Here is a 24208-nt window from a genome sequence, read left to right as displayed (position 1 = left end):
CTAGTACGTGAAGAAACATTTTTTTATTCATTATTACCAATAAAATGTAATTTATCAAAATTTCAAAGTTCTAATTGAAGGGAAGATTATTAAAATATAAAAAATGACTGATTATAGGAATCACATTTTTTTTCCTTATACACCTATAATCGGTAATATTCAAATAAGTTAAATAATCAGTTCATGGTAGTATTCTGCTGCCAAAGAGAGATAATTGTAAAATCGCTAGCAGTTGATAAAATAAAGTATAAATTGAAATTAAAATGGAATTGTTTGTACTGAATTAAAAAGCTTTACCATCATTACTTCAATTGCCGTTAACTCAGAGACTAGCATAGAGTTTATCTATAGAGACTCTTTGATTGATTTAATAAAAAGCCTTTGATCGACGATGGTTCATTCGCCAAGTTTCATTGATGAGTAACAGTTGACTGAGAATATTTCACCTAACCCATTCTTGATAAAAGTATAAATTGGAAGTGCTAATTTAGAACAAATTATTAAGTTCTTGGCTCAAAATTTTGAGATGTCCCTACAGGATGTGTAAAAGTTGAGTATGAATATTATTACTGATGCCCAGCTATCAAATGTCATCCTCTCCCCAACACTACCAATTCATTCGAAAACATACATATTGAATGAAAACACACGAAAATCAACGATACTGTTTTTTAGATTCTGACATTTGTAAATTACGAGAGGGTATTTTGAACGAAGTTGAAGAATTAATTCAGGATGACCGAAAATTTGCAGTCGGAATCAATTCCCCATGAAATACTCCCTAAGGAGCCTTTTGATTTACCAATGAACAACTTAAAAAGCTCTCCTAAAAATAAAGATTCAGAGAAACGAATAAATAATTCGATCGCTGAAAGTGAGCAGGTTGTTGATTCGGCTCTATCTAATCCAGAGACCAATGCTAATGAGGATATTATCGCACCTCAATTGCCTTCTCAAAATTCTGAAATCATTGAAAAAAACTCGCCAGTGAACAAACTGAACAGTTCCACGTCCCTCACAACTCATCAGTTAGCGTCACTTCCTAAATTAGAGGTAACAGATCATGATAATGTATCTGAGGCAGAAACTGTAGTCTTAAATGAAGATGAAGAGAAAGAAACATCTTTAGTTGGTTCGGTATCAGTCACTGAGGACTTAGGTGACTCAAGTGCAATTGGCAGAACCATACTGGTAAACAACTCTGTGGAACCTCAGATGGAAAACACAGCAAATATAACCATTGTTAGTCCTTCATTGAAGGAATCTGACTTTGAGTCTGAAGAAAAAGCTACCAATGACAACAATGGACTCATAGAGACTAACCACAACTCGAAACTTGAGGAGTCTTCTGAGCATGAGGAGGAAGAAGACGAAGAGTCGAATATTGAAAGAACCGAAGATTCTGACCACCAGATACCACAAAGAGGTGGAACTTTAGAAGCACCCAGAAAAGGTGGTCCTCGAAGTGGCGTTGGAAGTCGAAAGCGTAAACGTGCAACAGTTTCTCGAAAATGGTCTACTAACAGTGAGAGCAAAATAAAAAGGGTAGCTCTTGAGACCAGCCAAGAGGAATCCGATCGTGAGATTGCAGATCGTCGTTCCGCATCTGAACAGGCTCATGAAGCTGACGATGAAAAGGCTATAAAACGGAAAGAAGCGTTTGATGCTTTGCTAAATATAGAAACGGAGTTTACTTTTTTACGAAACCGTTTATATGGGAAGAAACTGTTAAAGCTGAACGAGCATGAGGAAATGATACAAAACGAAACCCATGAGCGTTTTAATGCCTGCATTGATCTTATAACAGAGCGGCGAGATGATCGTGTGCGTTTAGCTACTGAAAACCTCATGAAACAACTTGGGAATATAAAAAACGTAATGGACTATGTAACGAAACAGAGGAAGTATCAGTTACTGTTTGATAAAAGAAGAATACGACAAGCGCTTCTAACCAAAATTGCAACGAAGTGCTTTCAGCTTTTAAACAAACAAAAATCTGTTCACGATCCCACATATATTACTCAAAAAACCATGTCATATCGCCAAAGTGCCTTGTTACAGAAGCAACGAATTGAATATGAAGCTGCAGTTTTGTGTGAGCTTAATAGTTTTGCTGGGTTTCCGACAGCACCTATTATCGAAACAGCTTCTTTTGATGACATCCGCAACGACCTTTTAGAAATGGGATGCCTCAGTGAAAATCAAGACTAATTTCAAGCATCCTCATTCCCCGCGATAATTCCTAATTTCCTTCACGTTTTACTTCAATTTTGACACACAATTTCCTTTTTGGTACGGTGTCAAGAGTGTTTTTTTTTTTTCAGAGCCTAGTTAAAACTCTTGCCTTTCGTTATCTATTCTAATGTATTTTCTTTTTTTTTTTTTTTTTTTCTAAGCGATAATATAACACATTCGCTCTTCGTTTGTTTCATTTTCTTTAGAATTTACATATTCGGTTAATATTTTTAATTCAGTATTTGTTTCTGACTTAACTAATGAATTAATTTTACAGCGATTCTTTAAGTTTGTAACAGCTATCCGTCTTACTCATTTTGCCTTATAATAAATTTGCTTATGAACAATTAAGTATGTTTAAATTTGATAATAATCATGTGCTTCGCAATCAAAACTAGTTAAGCAAAGTATCCTACTTATCGTTCGATAAAGCTGACTTGTTGACGCATTCAATGGTGTGGCACTTAGCGCCGTAAACAAGTCCTATGTACATTTGAAGGATTTTAATTTAACTGATTTAATAAAAAAAAAAGATTTAGTTTGTTCAAATAAGTAAAGTAATACTCCTTTCACTTAGACTCAATCCGTTTGATGATAAAAAGGTGCGTTATACGGAAATGAAGTTTCCTCTTCTCATAATCGTTTTCTTTTTATATTGAATAATTTTGTTAAATGTATAAATGGAATAAAAAGATTTTCTTTTTCAACAAAACATTCCTCTATTCGCAATTGCATTGCTAACTTTCACCAAGTCGGATGCCAACTGCCTTTTACCTAATTTCAGTGTCAAAGAGCCAACAAACATGTTAGAAGGCCTAGTTGCCGGTATGAATTATACCTTTTTTTGAAAGACATTGATATTAATAAAATAATTAGGCCTCTTGAACAAAATTTTAGGTTCGTATGTTGACAACTTGGATACTAAACAACTAAACATCGGCGTTTGGGGTGGCCATGTTAGTTTGCATAATTTACGAATAAAACCTGAGGTAACTAAAAATGAACGATTGATTGCAGTTTCACTGACAATTGTTTTATAGGCCTTAGATAAACTCGGAATTCCCATTGAAATCACTAGTGGTTTAATTGGCACGTTTACGCTGGAAATTCCATGGTCGAATCTTCGGAACAAATCTTTAACGATCAATATTGAAGACATATATTTGTCAATTCATCCCCAAGCGAAAAACTCTTTAACACGCGATGAGTTGGAGCAATCTCAACAAGCTTTAAAGCAGGAACAGCTGGATAGTTTTGAAATCTTACGGAAAAATTTTCGAGAAACTTTAGAAGAGTCTTCATCAAATCCAAATATAAGTAGAAAACAATCTTTTATTGAGTATCTTATTGCCAAACTTACTGATAACATTCAAATATACATCGAAAGAATTCACTTGCGGTTTGAAGATAATTTGAGTGATCTTGAAAAACCTTATTCTCTTGGATTGACGCTTTATTCGTTAAGAGTAACCTCTACAGATGCTAGTTTTACCGAATATTTGCTTTCAACCGATCCAATTCCTTCCTCTTGCATTCATAAAATTATTACTGTTGATTATTTCTCAATATACTGGATAAGTAAGTGTGAAATTTCTAAATGCACTACTACAGAAGACATATTCTCTTATTTAAAGAACCTGATTCCTAGTGCAGAAAAGTCACCTGCTTATAATTACATTTTAAAGCCGCTACGGGCAACCGCCCATGTTGTCTTATTTCGACATCCGACAGACCAGATAATGCAATTAAGGGGAAAATTATCTGTTGAAGAAATATCAATTACGCTAAGTGATCATATGTATTACAGTTTACTTGGTGTTATTGACTACTTTCGTGTTGTAATGAAGCAACAATATTATCTTCAATATAGGCCTAAATCGACTCCTAAAGAGAAACCATTGGAGTGGTTTAAGTATGCCATTTTAGTTGTTAAAGATTCTGTTCATGAGAGCAGATATCACTGGACTTGGAAATACTTTAAAAGGAGAAGGGACGACAGAATAGCTTACATGCATATTATTCGTAAGAGGTATTTGAATGAGCAAATATCAAAGGAAGAAATTGATTTGCAAAAAAAGATAGAGAAACGAAATTCTACTTACGATCTAATTAAGTACCGTTCACGTGTGCATACATCTCTGATTGAGGAAAGGAATTCTATTTATTTAAAACCAAAAACTTCGGCAGCTCATGGATTGTACGATTGGTTTTCTGGGTATATACGAAAGCCGCAGTCCCAGGATGAAGATACATTAGCAAGTACTGATAAAACAGCCGCTGACTTGACTGATCAAGAACAGAAAGAATTTTTTTCTGCAATAGAATGGAGCGGACAATTATATCCTGATACCGTAAATTTAGATCCGGATATGTGTATGGCTAATGTTGAAGTCTCTATCGCTAAAGGAAGTTTTGTCATACAATCTCACATTAATGGACGAGTAATACCTTTAATTAAGCAAAGGTTTGAGAGTTTTGCAACAGAATGTTTTATAAGGCCTCAATCACTGAAATTGAAAGTGTCTCTTAAGGATTTGGATATGTTTGATGGCATAACGAACCCCGAGCTTGAGCCTGCTCGTGTAATTTTTGCAAAGCCTTCTGTTGAAGAAAGTGAAAGTTTGCAAAAAATCCCTGAAGCCTACAGAACACATTTGTTTTTTTTATTGTTAGACACCAAACCGGTGTATAAAGCGAGTTCTACTCTAATCGTACATTTGCGAACTTTGGTTATTATTTACAATCGAGTTTGTATTGAAAGTCTGCTAGCTTTTTTTGTTCCTCCAAGAACAAAAATCGAGCACGTTTCTGAATGGGGATATTCTGCAGCTGCAAAAGTTATGACCCTAGCTAGACAAACTCGTGCTAGTTTGGATTATGCCCTAGAAATGCACAAGACTTCCGATATGACAATTGACCTGCAAGCTCCCTTGATTGTTGTTCGAGAAGAATGTACGGATTTAAAAAGCCCTACACTGTTCCTTGACGTGGGTAGAGCGTTGGTACATACCCAATTAGTTGATGATGCGATTATCGACAAATTCAGAAAACTCCAGAGCAAAAAGATAAACAACGAGCAATTAAAACAACTAGAAAACTTGATGTACGACAAGTTTACCATCTCATTATTTAATGTTCGATGCTTAATTGGGCCTGATTATGAAACTGGTTGGCGTTGCTTACCCAAAGGGTGTGATTACCATATTTTGAAAGAATGCTCTCTTGACATTAACTTTGAAATATCAATCCTTCAAAAAGCTACTAACTTAACGAAGTTCAAAGTTTCAAGTCATATGAAGCATGCCGAAATTATGTTTTCTGATGTGCAATATAAGGTATTCATTAATATGATGAGCAATATATTGCCTACGCTTCCTGTTGCTGAAATACCATTTACATACCAACAATTCCTTGACGCGGTTAAGCCTCCTCCTTTCTTTGATGCTCCTGATAATTTTCAAATAACTCATACTTCTCTTGGAAGTCATGCTAATGAAAACACCGCTGCGCAATTTATGGCCCAGCAAATTTTTGCTTTCTATTTTAAGGTGGATTATGCTATATGTTCGTTGTACCGAAGATCTGAAAACTATCTCATACCTGTGGTAAGAGCATTTACAGAGTTTTACATCGACCTAGTAGTGCGAAAATTTGATTACCTTGTTACTTCCAAGCTTAACGACTTGGTTATTAAAGAATTTACATATCCTTCTTCTCTTTGTGACAATGTTTTAGTTCGTTCTTCTCCTTCACCTAAAAATAACTTTGATGATACCGTTTTCATCAGCTATACAAGCATTGATTATGACTCTCCTGAACTAGATTCTGTTTACGAAGGTGTTCGAACTACCATTGCTGTAGTCCTTTCTGATCTCATTCTCAACGTTGAGCCTACTGGATTTTCATTTGTCTACGATTTTATCAGAGCCACTTTTACCTCTTTAAATGATGAGTATATGATTGGTGAAGATCCAGAGTTGACTCGAAAAATTTCACCAGTTGAAGGAATTATTCCAGAAGACGCCAACGTTCGGTTTGACAACGTAGATATTTTTCTTTATGACTGTGATCAACATTTTTCAACAGTTTGTCTGTATAGTGCTAACATGCATATGGAATTCAGAGAGAAGTTTTTCCTTCAAGCACGATTTTATGACCTTGAAGTTAAAAACCATATGAAAAGTAATAATCCGCCAAAGACCATTGTGAAGATTGACGATAATGATTTATTTATATTTAAATATGAGAGTTATGACATTCCAAAAGACATATCGAAACCTACATGCGACTGTGTTTATGATATATCTTTTGGCTCATTAACTTTTTATTTTCAAAAATCATATTTCAATGCAATATACGATTTTTTATTAAAGTTGAAGCGATTTCAGGAATTATTTAGCTCAATTAGATATGCGATCTACTATAAGCTTTACGGAAACAAAGTTAGCCTAACTTATCCTAAATTTGAGCTTCGAATTAAGCATCCAAAGGTATACTTTGATGATGTATTAGATGAAGAAAGAAATTGTCGGATGCAATTGATAGTGAAACCCCAATCCTTTTATGCGTTTAGTAAATGTCCGATTGTGGAAAAGAACTCGAAGAAATCAATATTCAGTTGTGAAATAACTAAGGTTGAATTTCATACTGCCGTCCCTAGTTCCTCGCATCACGATGTACTAATGGAGGAAAATAATGTTCATTTGGACCTTACATATGACGCTAATTACACTACTGGTGCTTATGTATTCAAAGCAACTGGTGATTTGGATCCTGTCATATTAAACATGTGCCAGTCACATCATGTTATTTTCTGGGATTTAATCGATGTAGCCACTACCTTTGCTAGAGTTGATTCTTCATTTTATACTTCTGAAAACCTAAGACGAGAACTGGATAAGGCTTTTGATAGGTCCGGTACTGCTGCCAAATTAAAACATCCAAAAAAAACCGTAGTAGAAACTTTAGATATTCTCACTACGTTTAATTTACCTGAAATACGTCTCAATGTGCACACCGATGATTTCTGGATTCACGGTGGGGATTTAACACAATTGCATTCCATATTAAGCTTCTTTGGATTCTCACTTGATTATAATTTTTATTCAAGCGGTCGTTGTTATGCTGAGTTTTCAATCGATTCTATACAATTAAAAGATTGCAATCCTCAAGATAATGTCGTTTTTTTGGATGTATTAGAATACAGTGAAAATCATAACAGACTTGTCAATGGTTGCCTTGAATATGATTCTCAAAATCCAAGATACAACCTCGTACTAGATATTGATTCACCGAAGATATTTGTCAATTTGAATTATTTGTATTCTATTTGGTCTATATTTGTTCATTGGCATCGTGCTTACTATTCGCACTTGGATTATTTAACAGAGGTTGAATACTTTATTATGGGAAATCCAAACCAAAATGCTTGTGGAGAAGAAAGCTATTGGTACTACAGAATTACATTTGTTGATATGACTTTGCTCTTTTTTAGAAACGTATCTGATGCCAATCTTTACTCACTACCAATGTTTTTTGGAGAGCTATTAATTACCCAACAATCGATCTTTGCGGTTACTGCTAACAACATGAAGATTAATGCTTGTCCTCTCAGCGAGACGGCCAATATATCTAATCAGTTAGCAGACCCTTTTGGATTTCGTTACACATATTCGCAGCATACCGTCAACAAAATTCAGATAATCACCAACATCACTCTTGATTTTGATTCGTTTGTCTTAAGGACTACAGTGAACGACTTTCTGTTCCTCCAAACTATTTTACGTAAGATATATAATTTTTATTATGCCCTATACGATGTCCCCACAACCGATGTTGAATTGCTGAAGAGAACGAAGGATGATCAACTAGCGACGAATCCCGATTTTCTTCAATTGTCAGTAGACACCGGTCAGCCTTCTTCTGTTTTTGGAATACGTATATGCAAGGAAGAATTTTTATTAACAGTTGACGGTATTCGACTATTGGTTATTAGTCAACTACATGATCTTCCACTTTTAAATATTAACATTAAGCCTTTTCAGGTAGATCTTAACGATTGGTCTTCCGAGTTAAATTCAAATGCACATTTGGAGCTTTTTATGAATTTTTATAACTTCTCTAACTCTCATTGGGAGCCCTTTTTAGAGCCCTGGAAAGTAGGTGTACATATTTCTAGGAATCCAAACACATCGAAGACTGCGGTACATGTTTTTTCGAGAGAGAAATTAGATCTGGTTATTACTCCTCAGTTAATTGAGACTCTACATTTTGGTTTCACCAAAGTTATCAGTACTCCATTTCCTATTGAATTCAAATGTGACGCACCTTATCGTATTCACAACTACACAGGACATGCTGTTAGTGTTTGGGCAGATTTTGAAAATGCTGCAGATTCTTGCGTTAGACATCTCGAAAATAACGAAGAAACCGACTGGAAATTTGAAGAATGGAGACAAATGCAGGATGTGGTTAAACAAGATCAGGATAGATCTTATATAGGGTTCCATTTCGAAAACAGTAAATGGGAGTCTTTACGACATGTACGAGTTAATCGTGTAGGAGAGCATATATATCCCTTAATTTCCTATGATCAAGACGAGCTAAAGCATTATATGGTAGTTGATGTCAATTTGGGAGAAGATTATATTAAACATATCACTCTACGTTCCCCACTTTTATTGATAAATGAGACCCAAATGGAAATAGATGTAGTTTTTTGCGACTCAGATGGCATTCAAAGGTCACAGATATACCACATGAGCCCTGAAGAGAGTTGCTCTTTGCCAATTGAAACTGCTTATTATTATTCAATTCACATTAGACCGGTTTCAGAATTTAAATTTAATTGGACTTCGGAAGCTATATCTTGGAAAGATCTAGTTGACAACAAACAGAGCCTTGTGACATGCCAACATTCAGATAACACCTTCTCGACTCCTGCGTGTCGTTTTGCCGCTAATGCAGAACTTAAAAGTCAAACTATATCCAACCATTATCCTTTTATGCATATTACGATTTCTGCGCTCCTAGAAGTGAAAAACTTATTGCCAATTGATCTTAACATTCGAATCATCGATAAGGACCAAGAGGGAGTATGGATGTCGAATGTTGGTATTGGAGAGTGCGCATATGTTCACTCGATAAATATTTCCCACGTTTTGCTCCTACAAGCCGAGTCATCAGAGTCGCATTACCTTCCCAGCTCCTTGGCTACTATTATCACTAACGACTCTGCTCAAGAAAGAGATGAGTACATGACAATCACTCTTCAGGGAGGTAGAAAAACAAGATTAGGGTTGAGTTATACTGAAAAGTATCCTGGAATTTATCACATCGAAATTTTTAGCCCGTACATAATAATTAACAAGTCAGGGTCCTTTCTGTTTGTTGGTCCAAAAAATGATTACAACCGTATTTCTTTTTCTTCAGCTTCTCTTTCGTCTGGGGAAGACGGCAAAGTTGTTCCATGTATGTTTTCATATTCGCATAACTATGGCAGCAGAAGATGTCGGTTACGAGCAGATAATTCTAATTGGAGTGAGCCCGTTAGCTTTGATGCGATTGGCAGTGTGTTTGAAGTAGAATTACCTTCCAAGGAAGACCATAATAAAGTTTACAGATTAGGTATTTTTGTTGAAACGGGACCCGATGGTTACTCGAAAACTAATATCGTTACAATAACTTCTAGATTCATAGTGAGAAATAAAACAAGATGGAGTTTGGTGATTGCGGAGCCTTACAACGATTTTATTGCGGAAATCGCTCCTGAGGGTGAAGAGTTTTTGACATATTTAAGAAAGCATTCACACCCGATGTTAAAGCTATCCTCCTCAGATTGCTACCTTTGGTCATCATCATTTTATATTGAGGAGATAGGGTCAACTCATGTACGTTTAATGACCTCGGAAGGGGAAAAACTTTTACGCTTGGAAATTGTCATAAAAAATGCCACAATCTTTATCAGTATATTTGAAGAGACTGGGGACTGGCCATACTATATAAAAAATGAATCTGGTGTTTTGTTAAAATTTTGGCAGGTAAATCCTATTGATGCCTCAGAAGGAAAGAATAATACTGCTTTGTTGAAGTACCATGATATACCGCCTCATTCAGAGGTAAAGTATTCTTGGGATTATCCCTGTTGTGCTAATAAGGAAATTGCTTTATGCTATGGTGATCAAAAATGCTTAACTACTTTGGCAGAAATTGGCCCCCTTTCTCCCTTTAAATTCACCGATGCTTCCAATAATACAAAATTTATTTCACGAGATATAGTCGCTAATGGGCTTTCGAAAATTCTTATTCTAAAAGACTATGATCCTTCAAAGGCTGTGAGGAAGCCGAAGATATACAGCAAAGTCTCAACTGAAGAACGCGATTTTAATTTGGAGCAATTTGACTCCGGGATTGACTTGTCCGTCAAATTTTTGCTGGAGGGAATTGGGATATCTTTGGTAGAACGGAATACGCAAGAATTAGCGTATTTGACCTTTCATGGGATCAACTTGTTCTTTACAGATTCCCATCTTATACGCACTTTTAAATTAGATGTTCGATGGATACAAATTGACAACCAGCTTTATGGAGGAATTTATCCAATTATCCTCTATCCAAGTATTCTATCACAGGAAGACACAATGAATGACAATTCACTTTTACCAACGTTTCACTCAATGGTTGCAGTTGTCAAGAATGATACATACGGTGTGACTTACGTAAAATATGCTACTATATTACTTCAGGAATTAACTATTGAAATTGATGAGGACTTTGCTTTTGCTGCACTCGAATACATCAAGGACTCTGTGCCCCGAAGCAAAAGAAATACCGGCAAGATGTTTGATGATTCGCTGGAACTTGTACCAGAAAATCTAGGAAATGATTTGAAAGTGTATTTTGAAGTGCTTAATTTGCAACCCACTGAAATGCATCTGTCTTTCGTTCGTACGGAGAGGATCAATAATACTGATGGCACCGTTGTCTCTTCACATAATCCATTTGTCTTTTTCGTGAATGTTTTATCAATGGCAATAGGAAACATAAATGATGCACCAGTCCGTTTAAATGCTCTTCTCATGGATAATGCACACGTTTCTCTCCGCCGTCTTTTTGAACTTGTCAAAAACCATTATTCTCAAGAACTTTTATCCCAAGTGCATAAGATTGTTGGATCAGCAGACTTTTTGGGAAATCCTGTTGGCTTATTTACCACAATAACGTCCGGTTTTGCTGATATATTTTATGAACCCTTTCATGGTTTTATCTTAAACGAGGGTTCTTATGAATTAGGTATAGGATTTGCCAAGGGTACTGCAAGCTTTATTAAAAAGGCAGTATTCGGAATCACTGACAGTATTTCAAAAGTAACGGGCACTATTTCAAGAAGCTTAAGTGTGATCACATTGGATCCCAAATTCCAAAGCCGAAGACGTGCTGCTCGTATCAGAAATCGGCCTGTTCATATACTTTATGGAGTGACAGCTGGAGCTGCGTCACTTTACACAGGAGTTCGAAGTGGTGTCAGAGGATTAGCCTTACAACCTATTATTGGAGCAAGGAGAAATGGACTTCCTGGCCTTGTTAAAGGCTTAGGTAAGGGTTTGGTGGGTTTCACGACAAAACCATTGGTAGGGTTATTCGATTTTGCGTCAAGTATCTCTGAAGGCGCAAGAAATACAACAACTGTGTTTGATGAACGACACATAGAAAAGCTAAGATTGTCAAGACTGATGAGTGATGATGGTGTCGTATATCCTTTTCAACTACGGGAGGCTTTGGGACAGTACTGGCTAAAACATCTCGATAATGGAAGATATTTTAAAGATTTTTATAAGGCTCATATCATTATTGAAAATAAAGTGCTTGTGATCTTAACGAATAATAGGATATTGTTTGTTCAGCCTCAACAGCTTAATTGCAAAAAAGAAATTCATCTCTCCAAAGTTAAAACTGTTAAGTTACAGAGCAAAGAGCATATCTTTCTCCAACTTTTGAAGGGTGTAAACTTTGAATTTTCTGTCCCCGAAAACTCCGTTCGGACATTTTTCTACCGAAAAATTCGAGACGAGCTTGCCGCTTATAAACACAAAGTAAATTACGAGCTAGAGGTTGCTCTTTAATTTTTTTGTTTATTTGTTATTGAACTCTTATGAAGGAATTTGTATATATTAATGTTTTGTAAGCAGATAACGATGGCTTGCCTTTGTTCAACTTCACGCTGTGCTACATCAAAATCCTTTGATTTGAAGTTATCATATTGAAATAATTTGAAAACACTTCCATGTGCTTTGAAATACTGTTTCAAGTTTAAAGGCTACTTTTGTTTCTACCGCTTACAATGCTCATGTCATATTATCCACTCGTTTTTAAAAATATTTATTTAGCCATTCCCTGTATGAAAAATACATTTCAAAAAGTTGTCAAGATATCCTATAATTTATGTATGTATCTCGCCATACGTAGACGTTACTATCATTCTTGATTAGTCAATAATGAACCAGCATCAAAAAAAATTTAACAACTGTTAAGAAGAAAATTTATCTTTATTATTTTGTCCTATATAATTTTTACAATTGTTAACTTATTGTTTACGAAATTTTGTTTTGAGATGCCAGGTTGACATGGCAACCATAAATGCTGGTTAAGAAAAATAAACAAACGTGAACACTATAGAAAAGAATTGAATTTCTAATCAAATGTTAGACAATGACAACTACACCATTGGGAAAGATGATCCAGGATGGTGACTTTGTATTCCAAAAAGCGAAGAAGGGCACTACGGTATGTAGCCGGGATGTATTTTCAAATACGTTGATGGGTTGTAGGAAATTCTTTGTTGTACTAATTGCTATGTAGATACCCAAGGCAAGGAAAAAGACATTAACAAAAGATTTACAAGTACAAGTGGCGAAAGAGCTGGAGCAAGAATCATCGTCAACTTTCCGATTTGCTTACGTCTTCCCTAGAAAAGCCCAAAATCACTATTATTCACCGAGTCGGACACATACAAGTAGCATAAAAAAGAAGAGGCCTAAATTGTGTTCTAATATAAACCTGACACCTTGGTCATTGATTGATTCGACATCTAATAAATCTATTAGAGAACAATCTCGAGAAATGGGGATTATAAGCATACAAAAGTGGGCTGAACAAGCAAGGATGCGCTCACTCTGCTTTCCAAAAAATTAACAAAGTCTGTACAATTACTTAAGAGCTCTTGATAGGAATATCATATATGATTTAAAAATGGTAAAAAAATTTTATTCATGACCAGAATATTTATATGCGTGTTAGATAATATATATAAATTCATTTAATCTCGATGAAAACACGAAAACGGGAAACAACATCACATGTTTTGACTAAAGAACGAAAACCAGAACGAAGGAAACGTGGAATAAAGAAAGCAAAGAATGTCGCTTGAAAACTCACTAGACGAAAGCTTTAATGAGTCTAAACTTACAATTCATGGCCAGGAATTTGAAAGGCGATAGCCCATTCAAAATACAGCTTATGTATAAGATTAAGGATATACGGATCAAGTCTAGTAGAAGCAAGGATACTCTTCATCTTCAAAGCGCCATCTTGCATAATGCGATTTTTCATTTGCTCCAGAAGAAAGGGGGAATACTAAGATTATGTTAGCGTTTTATAGTTATGGAATCTAAAAAAGAAAAAAACTCACCTCTTGATACCATCGGTAGTTATAAAGTGTTAATTTAGCGATAGCGGTCAAAACGAGCTCAATATTATTGTCTTCTGAATAAATTATCAAAAGAGTTTTCCAGGCCTTAAAAGAAAACATACTTTCCAAGCAAGCGCAGAATGCTTCAACAGCCTCAACACGATGATGCAACCGAAAAGCAACCTCACCTAGTATTTCCCATTCTGCAGGAGCTTTTCTGTAAGCTAGACCTTGAGATTTAAAGTGAGTATATTCAGCGCGCCAAATCGTAAATACACGTAAATCCTCATATAAAACCATAAAAAGATTATCTAGCCAGCGCTCACAGAGACGTTTACTCTGAACAGTGGCATTTTTTGGAAGAGAACCAACAGATGTTTCTGGTTTGTCTAAACCAACAACTTCTTCTGCAACGCTTTCTTCTGCAACTTCGTTTTGATCGGGAGAAGCGTTTCCTTCTGTAATATCATTTAAGGATCTATATTCTTCTTCCATCACAAAGACAGCTGAACGAACCCGCAATAGTTCATCCCAACCTATTTTGGCACATATAAGGGTGAGCATTTCATATGCCTTCGCAAATGTACCACGAAGACTGGGAGATGGTAGGCGAGCTAAGTAAGGATCGGTAATTTCGGTAGAAACTGTATAACCGTTCTGCGCATTATTTTCAACTTCCAGTTCTTCTTTAGGAAAATTGACAGGAAATGGTAAATGAGCACGAGCACTAGGAGGCAAAGGATAAGCATCTCTTTCATAGTAAGTATACATGGGACAGGAGTTTAGAGCTAACAACGCTGATTTAAAATCCTCCAAATGCAAGTATACATCAGCCAAACATGCCCAAGTTGCAAATTCTGATGGAGAAGCATGAACGGCGCGCTTAGCACAGATAAGTGCAAGGTCATAGCGCTCTTTTGAAATCAGAAACTTAACTTGAACAATAAGCAAACTAGCGGACATTCTTTGTTTTAGCAATGAATCATGCAAGATACGAACAGCATGCACTTCATGGTCCATTAGTAAGTATAGTTCAGCAAGCAAAACCGATACCTCTGGAATTGACACCCGGAGCTTTTCAAAAAGATTTAGAGCAGCACTGTAGCGGCAGGTTTGCTTCAAGTAAGCGAAAATTCCACGAACCAAATGATTATTTACATGCGTAGGTACCCGAACTTCAGAAGAAGACCCTAGAGTATAACCTAACGTAAAAAGCTGTTCGGCAGCCTCAAAAAATCTTAATTCTGCATCAGGATTTGGAATGGGGTTAAAACGACGATGTCCTGCAAAGCGAGAATTTGTATCATCAGAATAAAGTAACGAACGAAGGACTTCAGACATATATGCTTCTGTCCACATACGAGCATCGACAATATGCTTTTGCCCATTCTCATCAATAGCATATGTGTCAACACCTCCAGGAATTTTAGCTTCCACACGAACATCAACTTGAGAGAAGACATTGTAGCAACAGTAAACTCCGTGACTAACACGCCAAGCGTTTCCCTTCCCAAACCATTGTTGACTTTTATCAAGAGAATAGGAAAGCGTATTTAAATATGCCGCTAGTGAAGCTGAGGAAGAAGCATCAACTCCAGATACAAAGTGATAAGTTCCAACCTTTGACGAGGTTAATAATACGTAAAACGTTAACGTTTCAATAGGAGTGAAAAGTTTGGTAAAGAGAGACTTGTCTTGATCCTTTCCCCACTAATCTCCAACATCATTAACACTACAGCTTTCGCTGCTTTAAAAAGTGACATACCTCTTTTGATGGATTTTTTGCATTAACTTTTATAGTATTGACCTGATCAGGAGGCCCGAGTTCTTTAAATTGTGCGATGGATTTAGAACGCGCATCTAATGACTCGTTTACACGAGTTTCTAAAAACCTATCGTCATTGTTTAGAACTTCAGCTCAATTATATTTAAGGAACTTACTCTGGTATATCCTTAAAGAATGAATCACTCATATATCATAAATTGGAATTAATATGCAAAGCAGCGTTCAATTCGGCCTCGTGGCTGGTTCCAGTTAAGAGGTTATGGTGTAGCCGCAGCCTGACTTGCTGTAACGAAGTGTAGCAAGCGACAATTAGGCAATCGTCCACAATTTCCTTATATATAAAGAATAAATAAATATCATTAAATTATGCATTTAGTGTATTTGAAAACCAAAAAATAATTGAATATTATACATTTTGATTTGTATCTTCATTCATCCTGACAATTGATGATTTAGGGAAGTCAAAAGTAGTACCCAACGAATAGTGTAGCGATAATTTTTTCTTAAGATTACAACTCATTGATTAATACAATTGAAATAAAAATTTCTTGTTGGTGCGGAATCCAACGCAATTAGTATTAAAAAAAAGAACAGCTTTATGTTAGTTTCCACTAAAAGTTAGACCAGTCATACGCACAATGTTAGCTTTAAAAAACTCGCACAATACGCTGGTAAGCATATGATAAATTAATACAATACTTCCAAGCAATTGCGAATGTAAGTTGCTGTGAATTTTTTTCCGAATTTCGAAATCTTTAACGAACCTTTAATGAAACGTCTAAAAGTAGAATCAGGAGTTATTGATTTTTGCATTATATATCTCCTTGACAAGAAATTTTTTGTTTCATCTAGCCATACATTTTGATAGATGTCTCTTGCAATGAACCATTGTTTGTTTAAAATATCCTAAAACCAAATAACATGTGCGAATACGTTATTTAATAGTGCAAAATTCTACAAAGAAAGAATCGAAATTTATGCTTAAGCCATTCATGTTAACGCTCATCAAGAAAGCTAATTTGACTAAATACAATCAATGGAGAGTGCTAGTATACATTGCTTGTTTTAACTGACATTTTTAAATTAACTACGATAAGTGTTAAGATTAAACAAAGTGAGAAACGTAACAGTGCTTAAGTTCAGTTTTCTTGCGAATGTATTGAATTACTTTCACTTGCCCAGCTAGTAAACAATTAAGGCTTTGGTACCGCTTTGTCCTTCTAATAAATTATGGTTAGTAGCGAAAATAACCAGCCTTTTGACTGATGAGAGGTATATATTCATTTGTCAATTCAAATTAATACGGCCTTTTGAATATTTATTTACTGAATAGTGTTGATTAATAAAAAGGCAATCTGTATAGCGATGAATCGTTAGCATCACCAAAGTCATTTTAATCAAACTGCGCTATATTTTACTAAGAAAAGCACGTTACCAATGTTAGATTAACGAATGTACATATTGAACTCAATAAATGTGTCCGACCCTTACCGAACGGGGTTTCAAGAGAGTGTCATGGATTTTAAGTTACCGTTCCCCCATCTCTGTACGATTTAGCAATTCATTGAGAAAATGGCTTTTGCTTGGAAGAAAAACTTTAGGTATGGATTCATTTCTTGAATGTGAACATTAAATATACCCTGATAGTTTTACTAATGAATGAATATTTGTAGTTATAGCAAATATGCTTCTATTTGTTCCCAAACTGTTCGTCAAGCCTTAAAACCGGAAATTAAAAACGAGGTTAAAACTCATGGTGATGCAGAGTTCCTTTATACTCGATGGAAAAATGGCGCTCAGGAAAAAACGGAGTCTTACAATTCGGCAAAGTCTGCTGATAAGGAATGAAAATAAAGGCTACAAACGAATTTTTTGTCCTTCATTACCCATTGGTAATATTTCAGCTTCATTTGATGTTTCACTCATTTCAACAGATATCACTGATGGTTTACAATCTCTTATAATGATTACTATATTCGACTTAACGTTGAATTACTAACTGATCCTTTCAATAAATTTTTATTACTTTTTTTAATGATGAAGTTTAATAGAACAAGGTAGTTTGCTCTGTTTTCTTAAAACTGTTGAGAATGGCACTTCAAATCATTGTGGTTGCTCTGTATTTTCGATCAAATCTATAATCGGCCTTTGTCTCAAAACCAAAAATTGTTGATTTTACTATAATGAGATGTAGCTAATTTAGAAGTAAGTGAGTTTTGTCACTAATATCATTCATTAACGTAGTTTTTGTTTTTGCTACTACCGAGATCATTTATAGTCGCATTACACAGTAAACTTACTACAATACTATGTTCTTAATTGTTTGTATCGTTATCTAGTTTCTAAAAAATGGCTTCAACGTCGAACAAAATTGCTTGTTCTACTGTTTTCAAACAATCATGCAAACTCACCCATTAAAAAATTTTTAATTGTATGAATACAATTTTAGAGCCCGAATGAAAGAAACAGGGTATACATACGAAATCGCATTACATTCAAAACAAACTCCACTTGATGCCTTGTACTCTTTCTCTTCTTGCAAGGATATAGTGTATCGTTTAACTTCGCTATTTAGTGACTACTTGGGTCTCTAGATATGCCACTAAAGACGTGTTTGAGACCTGTCTGCACCTGTCTATGTTGGCGTTTGTAGTCGAAGGCAACGTGCGGTATTAACGATGCAGAAAATCAACACACTCTTCTTTTTGAAAACCACGAACTAAATACGTTACACAGCAAAGACAAAAGTCACCACTTACGCTTTCTTAACGACATCAAAGAAATTACTAAACTACTTTGATAAAGTCTGTAGTAAGAGAAGAGTTACAAAACAATATCCTTATGATAAACATCCCTTAAAACTATAAAAGTTTGCTTTTGATTGCAATTCATAATCTGTTCCTACTTAAAAAAGTAGTCGTCACCCAAGTTCAAAAGTTTGTTCAGTGCATCAAAACATTAAAGAACCAGCCTTAAATTGCCTTGGGAATTAGTGAATTCATACCGATTTTATGACTTAATATAAACATCTGTAAACGCACTGATTGATTTCCTGAGGTTTTGTTTGCGTTGGGAGTTTTTAATTTTTTTTTTGTTATTAGCACTTATTTTAATTATCTTTGCTTTTTGAAGGTGTGTAGAGAGCTGAAATCTGAATTTAGGACGCTCAATAGCTTGATCTTCCAATGCAGGCTTATTGCTCAATGCTTTTGCGGAGTATAGTATTGAAAACCACAGTTGTTTGACGCTTTTTGTAATACATCGCTTCCTTTATCTACAACTTTAACATCTTATCTACATACTTTTTTCAATTTCTGGTTACAGTTTTATACAGTGATCAATTTGGAAGTCTCATATTAAGGTTATGGCAACGTTTACTCCTCTAAATGCGGCCAGTGAAGATCTGGATAAGGAAAAACGCACTTTAGAAATCCGAATTGAAGAAGCTGTTCAAATATATCAAAATGCACTTTCAGCCCAGAAGCAGGGAGATGACAATGCTGCTACAAAGTATTACGATGAGCTATTGAATGTTCGAATTCTTCGCGAACTCCCTTTTACCGTTAATTCTAATTATAAAAAAAATAATGCTTTATTGCTACTACATTACCTCACTAGAAAAAATCATGGTTTGTTTTTGCTGTCAAAGCTACAATCTTTATTATCCTTAGATCCTTCAACCGATCCCATCCCTGTGTATCGGGACGCCCTGCTCGATTTTGCTATTGCATTGGCTTGCGATTACAATGACATAGAACTTTGGTCTTTTGTTGCCGAGTTAGCTGAAAAATTGGAAATGCCAAGAATTCAAAGATTTGCTTTAGAGTCATCATTTTATACCGGCTACGAACCCTTTGACGCGGAGAGAGTATTTACGAATATTGATGATTTAAATCCTGGGAAGCTTATCTCTCTACAAAACCTATACAATTTGTTAAAAAAGTTAGGCGGTATAGCAGAACCCTTACCGCAATTGGATTTGTCGATTAGTTCTCTTTATACTTTGCCTTCTTTTTTTCCTCAATTACCCACTCCTTCATTTCATCGAAGGTCCATAAACTTATGCCCGAAAATAAAAAAACTTCAACTATCTCATGACACTCTTCATGGTTTTTTAGATCTTGTTCTATATGCATTACAGATAAATGAAAAAAAAACCCCGACTCGTGGTTTTCCTTCGACATTAATTATTCATGTTCATTCCCTGAATTTGAGCACCGCAGAATCGCATGATTTGGAATCCACTGATTCAGAATTATGGTCTGAAATTTCAGATGCAGGGCCCGATACTAATACTATTAATACAGCTGCAAAATTGTCTGAACCTGTTTATGCCAAGGACATTGTTCCACCTCCTTCGGATAATTTGCCTAAACCCCAACTCCTTAAGAGGCCGATAGATGATTCCGATGTACGCATTAGTAAAAGATCTCGTGGTAGAGACTTACGAACGCCTTCAGAGTCGAACTTGTTTTCTTTGATTGCAAGCATAACTTCGGATATTAATGAGCAAATCCAAAAAAGATTTCCTGACGCAACTTCCCCGTTTTCAGGTGAATCTATGTTTCGAGAATATAGTTCCATATTTGAAGACTATCATCAATTACTAGTTAATTTTCCTAGCGAAGGCAGTATTCCGGACCTAGATGTTTCGACCGACTCAGCAGCTAACGGAGCTTTCTCCAAAATGATTCTTATTGATTTAGCTATGCATAGTGCTAATAGACTTGAGCATATGCAGGTCCCGGATGGTTATCTTCTTCAATTATTAAGTGAAGTAAATAGTCTCAATATGGTTCCCGCTGAGCTTGCTACATTCTTTGTTGAGAGTATGTTAAGGCCTCGAAAATTAGAGCCTCCATTCTATTTGCAGCAATGTTGGGGGAAAATATTTAAAAAGAAATTTACTACAATTTGTGAGAGAATTGAAAGCACTCTTCACGAACTGGTGAAGGCAAGCTTACAAACCCCTGAAGTTTTTAATATTTCACAATCGCTTTTTGAACTGTTTTTAGACGATTACTTTTTAGCGCTCAAGTTTAGCTCCAATGATCAAAAAGACGATAATGTTTCTGAAATACCAACTGAGTCATTGGAATATAAAAAATTACGTTGCTTACGTTGGAAATCTCTTACTGAACAAGTAGTCGAATTGCAGCCGTCTTGTAAAAGTTCTAGCCAAAGACATTTGATAATTAGAAACTCATGGGCTCGAAACTTATTGTTACGGTTAACTGGTTGTTCTAGTGAGGCTATAGTTGAAAATTTCAAACAGTTGCGTTGTCTTTTGCAAGAAAACAGTGATTCTCTTGAACTTTTAAACAGTCAATGCATGGCAGATTTGAGCGTTCAGGTTGTCGATTTTGAACTTTCCAAATTACAAACCGTTGAGTTTTTTAATACTTTATTTATGAATACCAAAAACTTGGACTTTAATGCCGTTATAAAAAATTTGGAACCCGTCCTTTCTCCTGAAAACAAATTTGCAGAAGATCCTCAAGCAAAATTTATTTCTCAATTTTTGGAAAAGACTTCTACTGAATTTCAAATACACTTATGGTATTTACTGTATCAGGCTTATAGCTCAGCACATAGACCTTATAATTCGTTGTTGTGTGCCTTTCAATCGCTAAAAATTATTTTAATTAGGCTTTGTTCTTCGTCATTCAGTATTCAAGATGCCGGTCGCCGTCAGGCTGAACTACTCGGCATGCTTAATTTTTCTTCAAATTTATTCAGGATTATTTGGCAAAAATTACATGAGCAACCTGATATATTGTCTCCCTGTAACGAGATGACTGTCATTGATTGCATTAGAATTATCCTTATATACTTGCGCACTTTTGCTATTTATGTTGGAATAGATGAGGACATTTCGGATCAAAGGATTCCAAAACCTTCAAACCCTGAGTTTGATTCTTATGCTCAAACGGTAAAAGATTCTTTGATGAGTGGTTGGTGCATATTTTACACTCTGTTTGCGCATTTACTTCATTACGATTTTATTAAAGCTGATGCTCAAAAGTTATTACCTCAAATCCTTACCGCAATACATAGCCAATATTCCTTTAGAGGTTATTGTTCGAGCTCTAATCAATCATTTTTAGAACTCTCTCAAACTGAATGCCAACGATTAGATGCTTGGGAAAACGAAAATGAAATTTTACAATGCGTTTGTTGTCGCTTTAACCTAATTATTGGCAGCGAGTACTATGTTCCACAATCTCATCAGTCAGATTCTGTTAATTTGACTTCAAATGATGCCATAAAGATAATACCTTTCATACTCGGCTTTGCTGTCAAACGGTCGCATGGCTGGGTAATGCCTCGTTCTGATCAAAAAAACGCATTAGAAATAATTTGTAAGGTAATTAGGTTTCCTGGTGAAAATAATGCTGACGTTTATTTCAACAAATGTGCAATTAAAGAATTTTTGGAAAGAGATATATCTCCACAACTTACCAAAATGTTACTAAAGTCCAATGACATCCTTGGTTTACGCGAAATTGGTAGCAAGGTTGTGGATGATCGTGTTAGGGGGCTCTACTATGCTCAATCTCAAGTACTGTTTGGATATTATCGCTCTAGACTGAAAGGTAGTAGATGCATTAACGATTTACTTGTGATCATCAAGTATTTTCTTCTTGACTTGTACCTTAATCCACGTCGACAAGATTCATGGTATACTTGTTCCTCCGTATTTTCTTCATTAGCAGATGAAGAGCTTGGCTGGAGTGCAGAGCAAATCTGCCTCGCAGACGATGTCATCAACGAGTATAGGAGAAAAGCCATCCTTTGTAACTTAATGGCCTTATCGTTGCCATTCACTCAGGACAAATTATTTAAGGCAAACGTCTATTTTGATTTTGCTATGAACCTTTATGCATCCGCTCGACCTCCTTTAGAGATGGCGGCTTTTCTTCCCAGTGAAACCCGTGTTTTTAGTGGGGCTTCGGGTCTTTATAATTTATCAATGAAGCCAATTGAAGTATCAAAAGTTATAGCTTTGGCTGCTGACTATTTTGGCATGTCTGCTGAATTAAGTAATGATTGGAGAGCTTTGTACATGCTAGGCAAAGCATGCCGTAAATGTGGTGATATGGAGAATGCTTTGGTCCATTTTGAGGCTGCTGCTGCGTTGGCTCCTACTAAATCAGGTAGTGGTTCCCAGCAAGCATTGCTTATTGAGCCACATTATGCCTTACTTTCCAATTTGAGCAAGGCTGCTATAGAAGGTTCAGTGGAAATCGTTCAAATTCTTTCATATTTACGACGTATCCGACATCCTCCTAAAGATTCAGGAAGCCTTTTGGAAGTCAAAAACGAAGACGTAAACATTTACAAAAGGAATGCTTTACTATTTATACTAAAGGCGTTAGCAGAGATGCGTATTTTGGATAAACAATCTTGGCACCATCGACCAACTTATCGCATTGCTAAAATCATGGAGCATTTAGGTAATGTTCAACAAGCAAAGGAAGAAATGGAAACTTTATTCTCATACAAAACTAGCGGGAAATCGCTATTGAACATTTGGAGGACTCCTAATGAAAGACCTGGACGGCATTTTTATTACGGTGCTACCTATTCAAGATATCTACTCTCCCTTTTTTACAAAACCAACGACAAGGTAAACTTTTTGCAGTTTTTAAAAAGATTTCGTCGTTCATCCTCCACTATTTATGAACACCGTCAAATTTGGCTGGACATAATGATCAAGTACCTTGAAGACTTGAGACTTCAGCACTCCGTAAAAGAGACTCAGATTAATGATTTACCACTTGTGGAATTTAAATATGTCTACAAAGAAATAAGTTTATTAGATGAACAAAAGTTGAGCCTTCTTCATCAAGTATATGAAATCAGGAAACTGAACAATGGCCTATATCCAACAATTAAGGTCGATGATTTTCTTATTGACTGTTTCATGAGCCTTTATAACGAAGTGAAGTCTTCGATCTCCCCTTTAGATGCCAATATTCCGAACTCACCCAGTACGATCACGGCCAAACCTCTGAATGACGAGAAGGCTATTAATAATGAAAATTCTGTAAAACAAAAAACTGTTATTACAAGGAAGGACGTGGTTTCTAAAGTATTAGCACTGTTTAGACCTCATAGAGAAACTTACTATCGTGAAACCCAGAACAAAATATTGCAAAAGTTGGCTTCCACTTCATCCTCATTGGTAAGATCGTTTACTGAAGATTCCTCACAGGCAGGTGAAAGTCCAGGTATACATGAAGAAATTCAATGAACCTATGTGCCTTAACCTCCATAAGGATTTCGCTACATAAATTTAAGACAGAAGCTCCTTCTATTGTTTTTAGTTACTAAAAAATTGAAGCTTTTTTTGTCATATAATGAAAGCTGGCATGTAGATTTTTTGTATCGTGCATTGAAGTGTTTGCAGTCAATAGTGCTAATTTCAACAAAGCATAAAATCCTATTGTAAAAAAAAAAAAAAAAAAAAAAAAAAAAAAAAAGGTATCTACTGTACT

The 24208-nt window shown here is 35.7% G+C and overlaps 6 protein-coding genes and 18 long non-coding RNA genes across 24 annotated transcripts; 9 read left to right on the top strand and 15 right to left on the bottom strand.

Annotated features, from left to right (window-relative positions):
* Positions 1 to 30: 30 nt before the first annotated feature.
* Positions 31 to 746, bottom strand: SPOM_SPNCRNA.6290. Its single transcript, NR_195640.1, has one exon. It is a non-coding gene; the product is annotated as a non-coding RNA (long non-coding RNA).
* Positions 148 to 482, top strand: SPOM_SPNCRNA.6291. Its single transcript, NR_195641.1, has one exon. It is a non-coding gene; the product is annotated as a non-coding RNA (long non-coding RNA).
* dep1 (Rpd3L histone deacetylase complex subunit, Sds3-like family protein Dep1) lies at positions 593 to 2557 on the top strand. Its single transcript, NM_001022502.3, has one exon. It carries the CDS (start codon positions 736 to 738, stop codon positions 2209 to 2211), a length of 1476 nt encoding a protein of 491 aa, NP_596582.1. The 5' UTR covers positions 593 to 735; the 3' UTR covers positions 2212 to 2557.
* Positions 862 to 3409, bottom strand: SPOM_SPNCRNA.6289. The gene has a single exon (NR_195639.1). It is a non-coding gene; the product is annotated as a non-coding RNA (long non-coding RNA).
* Positions 2997 to 12852, top strand: vps1301 (lipid transfer protein). Its single transcript, NM_001355826.2, has 3 exons — positions 2997 to 3060; positions 3112 to 3224; positions 3276 to 12852. The coding sequence occupies exons 1-3, from the start codon at positions 3039 to 3041 to the stop codon at positions 12354 to 12356; spliced, it is 9216 nt and encodes a 3071-aa protein (NP_001342827.1). The 5' UTR covers positions 2997 to 3038; the 3' UTR covers positions 12357 to 12852.
* SPOM_SPNCRNA.6288 lies at positions 4191 to 5345 on the bottom strand. The gene has a single exon (NR_195638.1). It is a non-coding gene; the product is annotated as a non-coding RNA (long non-coding RNA).
* SPOM_SPNCRNA.6287 lies at positions 5791 to 6388 on the bottom strand. Its single transcript, NR_195637.1, has one exon. It is a non-coding gene; the product is annotated as a non-coding RNA (long non-coding RNA).
* Positions 6774 to 7092, bottom strand: SPOM_SPNCRNA.6286. The gene has a single exon (NR_195636.1). It is a non-coding gene; the product is annotated as a non-coding RNA (long non-coding RNA).
* On the bottom strand, positions 7780 to 9439 carry SPOM_SPNCRNA.1641. The gene has a single exon (NR_150537.1). It is a non-coding gene; the product is annotated as a non-coding RNA (long non-coding RNA).
* SPOM_SPNCRNA.1640 lies at positions 10481 to 12428 on the bottom strand. Its single transcript, NR_150536.1, has one exon. It is a non-coding gene; the product is annotated as a non-coding RNA (long non-coding RNA).
* An 85-nt stretch (positions 12853 to 12937) lies between the features above and the next one.
* SPOM_SPBC31F10.17C (uncharacterized protein) lies at positions 12938 to 13997 on the top strand. Its single transcript, NM_001022500.3, has 2 exons — positions 12938 to 13017; positions 13093 to 13997. The coding sequence occupies exons 1-2, from the start codon at positions 12967 to 12969 to the stop codon at positions 13423 to 13425; spliced, it is 384 nt and encodes a 127-aa protein (NP_596579.2). The 5' UTR covers positions 12938 to 12966; the 3' UTR covers positions 13426 to 13997.
* Positions 12972 to 13332, bottom strand: SPOM_SPNCRNA.6285. Its single transcript, NR_195635.1, has one exon. It is a non-coding gene; the product is annotated as a non-coding RNA (long non-coding RNA).
* Positions 13429 to 15954, bottom strand: bch1 (ChAPs family protein). Its single transcript, NM_001022499.3, has 4 exons — positions 15863 to 15954; positions 15687 to 15813; positions 13922 to 15541; positions 13429 to 13866 (listed from the first exon to the last, which is right to left on the bottom strand). Exons 1-4 carry the CDS (start codon positions 15892 to 15894, stop codon positions 13696 to 13698), a joined length of 1950 nt encoding a protein of 649 aa, NP_596578.2. The 5' UTR covers positions 15895 to 15954; the 3' UTR covers positions 13429 to 13695.
* On the top strand, positions 14216 to 15503 carry SPOM_SPNCRNA.6284. Its single transcript, NR_195634.1, has one exon. It is a non-coding gene; the product is annotated as a non-coding RNA (long non-coding RNA).
* SPOM_SPNCRNA.6283 lies at positions 15664 to 16027 on the top strand. Its single transcript, NR_195633.1, has one exon. It is a non-coding gene; the product is annotated as a non-coding RNA (long non-coding RNA).
* Positions 16028 to 16114: 87 nt separating this feature from the next.
* SPOM_SPNCRNA.6282 lies at positions 16115 to 16346 on the bottom strand. Its single transcript, NR_195632.1, has one exon. It is a non-coding gene; the product is annotated as a non-coding RNA (long non-coding RNA).
* Positions 16315 to 17003, top strand: SPOM_SPNCRNA.6281. Its single transcript, NR_195631.1, has one exon. It is a non-coding gene; the product is annotated as a non-coding RNA (long non-coding RNA).
* SPOM_SPNCRNA.6280 lies at positions 16816 to 17019 on the bottom strand. Its single transcript, NR_195630.1, has one exon. It is a non-coding gene; the product is annotated as a non-coding RNA (long non-coding RNA).
* Positions 17020 to 17239: 220 nt separating this feature from the next.
* Positions 17240 to 17886, top strand: atp15 (F0-ATPase epsilon subunit Atp15). Its single transcript, NM_001022498.3, has 2 exons — positions 17240 to 17308; positions 17381 to 17886. Exons 1-2 carry the CDS (start codon positions 17280 to 17282, stop codon positions 17553 to 17555), a joined length of 204 nt encoding a protein of 67 aa, NP_596577.1. The 5' UTR covers positions 17240 to 17279; the 3' UTR covers positions 17556 to 17886.
* Positions 17887 to 17937: 51 nt separating this feature from the next.
* Positions 17938 to 18350, bottom strand: SPOM_SPNCRNA.6279. Its single transcript, NR_195629.1, has one exon. It is a non-coding gene; the product is annotated as a non-coding RNA (long non-coding RNA).
* A 64-nt stretch (positions 18351 to 18414) lies between these two features.
* hip3 (histone chaperone Hip3) lies at positions 18415 to 24082 on the top strand. Its single transcript, NM_001022497.3, has one exon. The coding sequence runs from the start codon at positions 19072 to 19074 to the stop codon at positions 23962 to 23964; it is 4893 nt and encodes a 1630-aa protein (NP_596576.1). The 5' UTR covers positions 18415 to 19071; the 3' UTR covers positions 23965 to 24082.
* SPOM_SPNCRNA.6278 lies at positions 21705 to 22017 on the bottom strand. Its single transcript, NR_195628.1, has one exon. It is a non-coding gene; the product is annotated as a non-coding RNA (long non-coding RNA).
* SPOM_SPNCRNA.6277 lies at positions 22191 to 22408 on the bottom strand. Its single transcript, NR_195627.1, has one exon. It is a non-coding gene; the product is annotated as a non-coding RNA (long non-coding RNA).
* Positions 23264 to 24173, bottom strand: SPOM_SPNCRNA.1639. The gene has a single exon (NR_150534.1). It is a non-coding gene; the product is annotated as a non-coding RNA (long non-coding RNA).
* Between the last annotated feature and the right edge of the window lie 35 nt (positions 24174 to 24208).

The sequence above is a fragment of the Schizosaccharomyces pombe genome (assembly GCF_000002945.2).
Source record: "Schizosaccharomyces pombe strain 972h- genome assembly, chromosome: II".
Classification (NCBI taxonomy): domain Eukaryota; kingdom Fungi; phylum Ascomycota; class Schizosaccharomycetes; order Schizosaccharomycetales; family Schizosaccharomycetaceae; genus Schizosaccharomyces; species Schizosaccharomyces pombe.
Note: the sequence above shows the minus strand (reverse complement) of the source record. Positions and strands in the feature narration are given on the sequence as shown.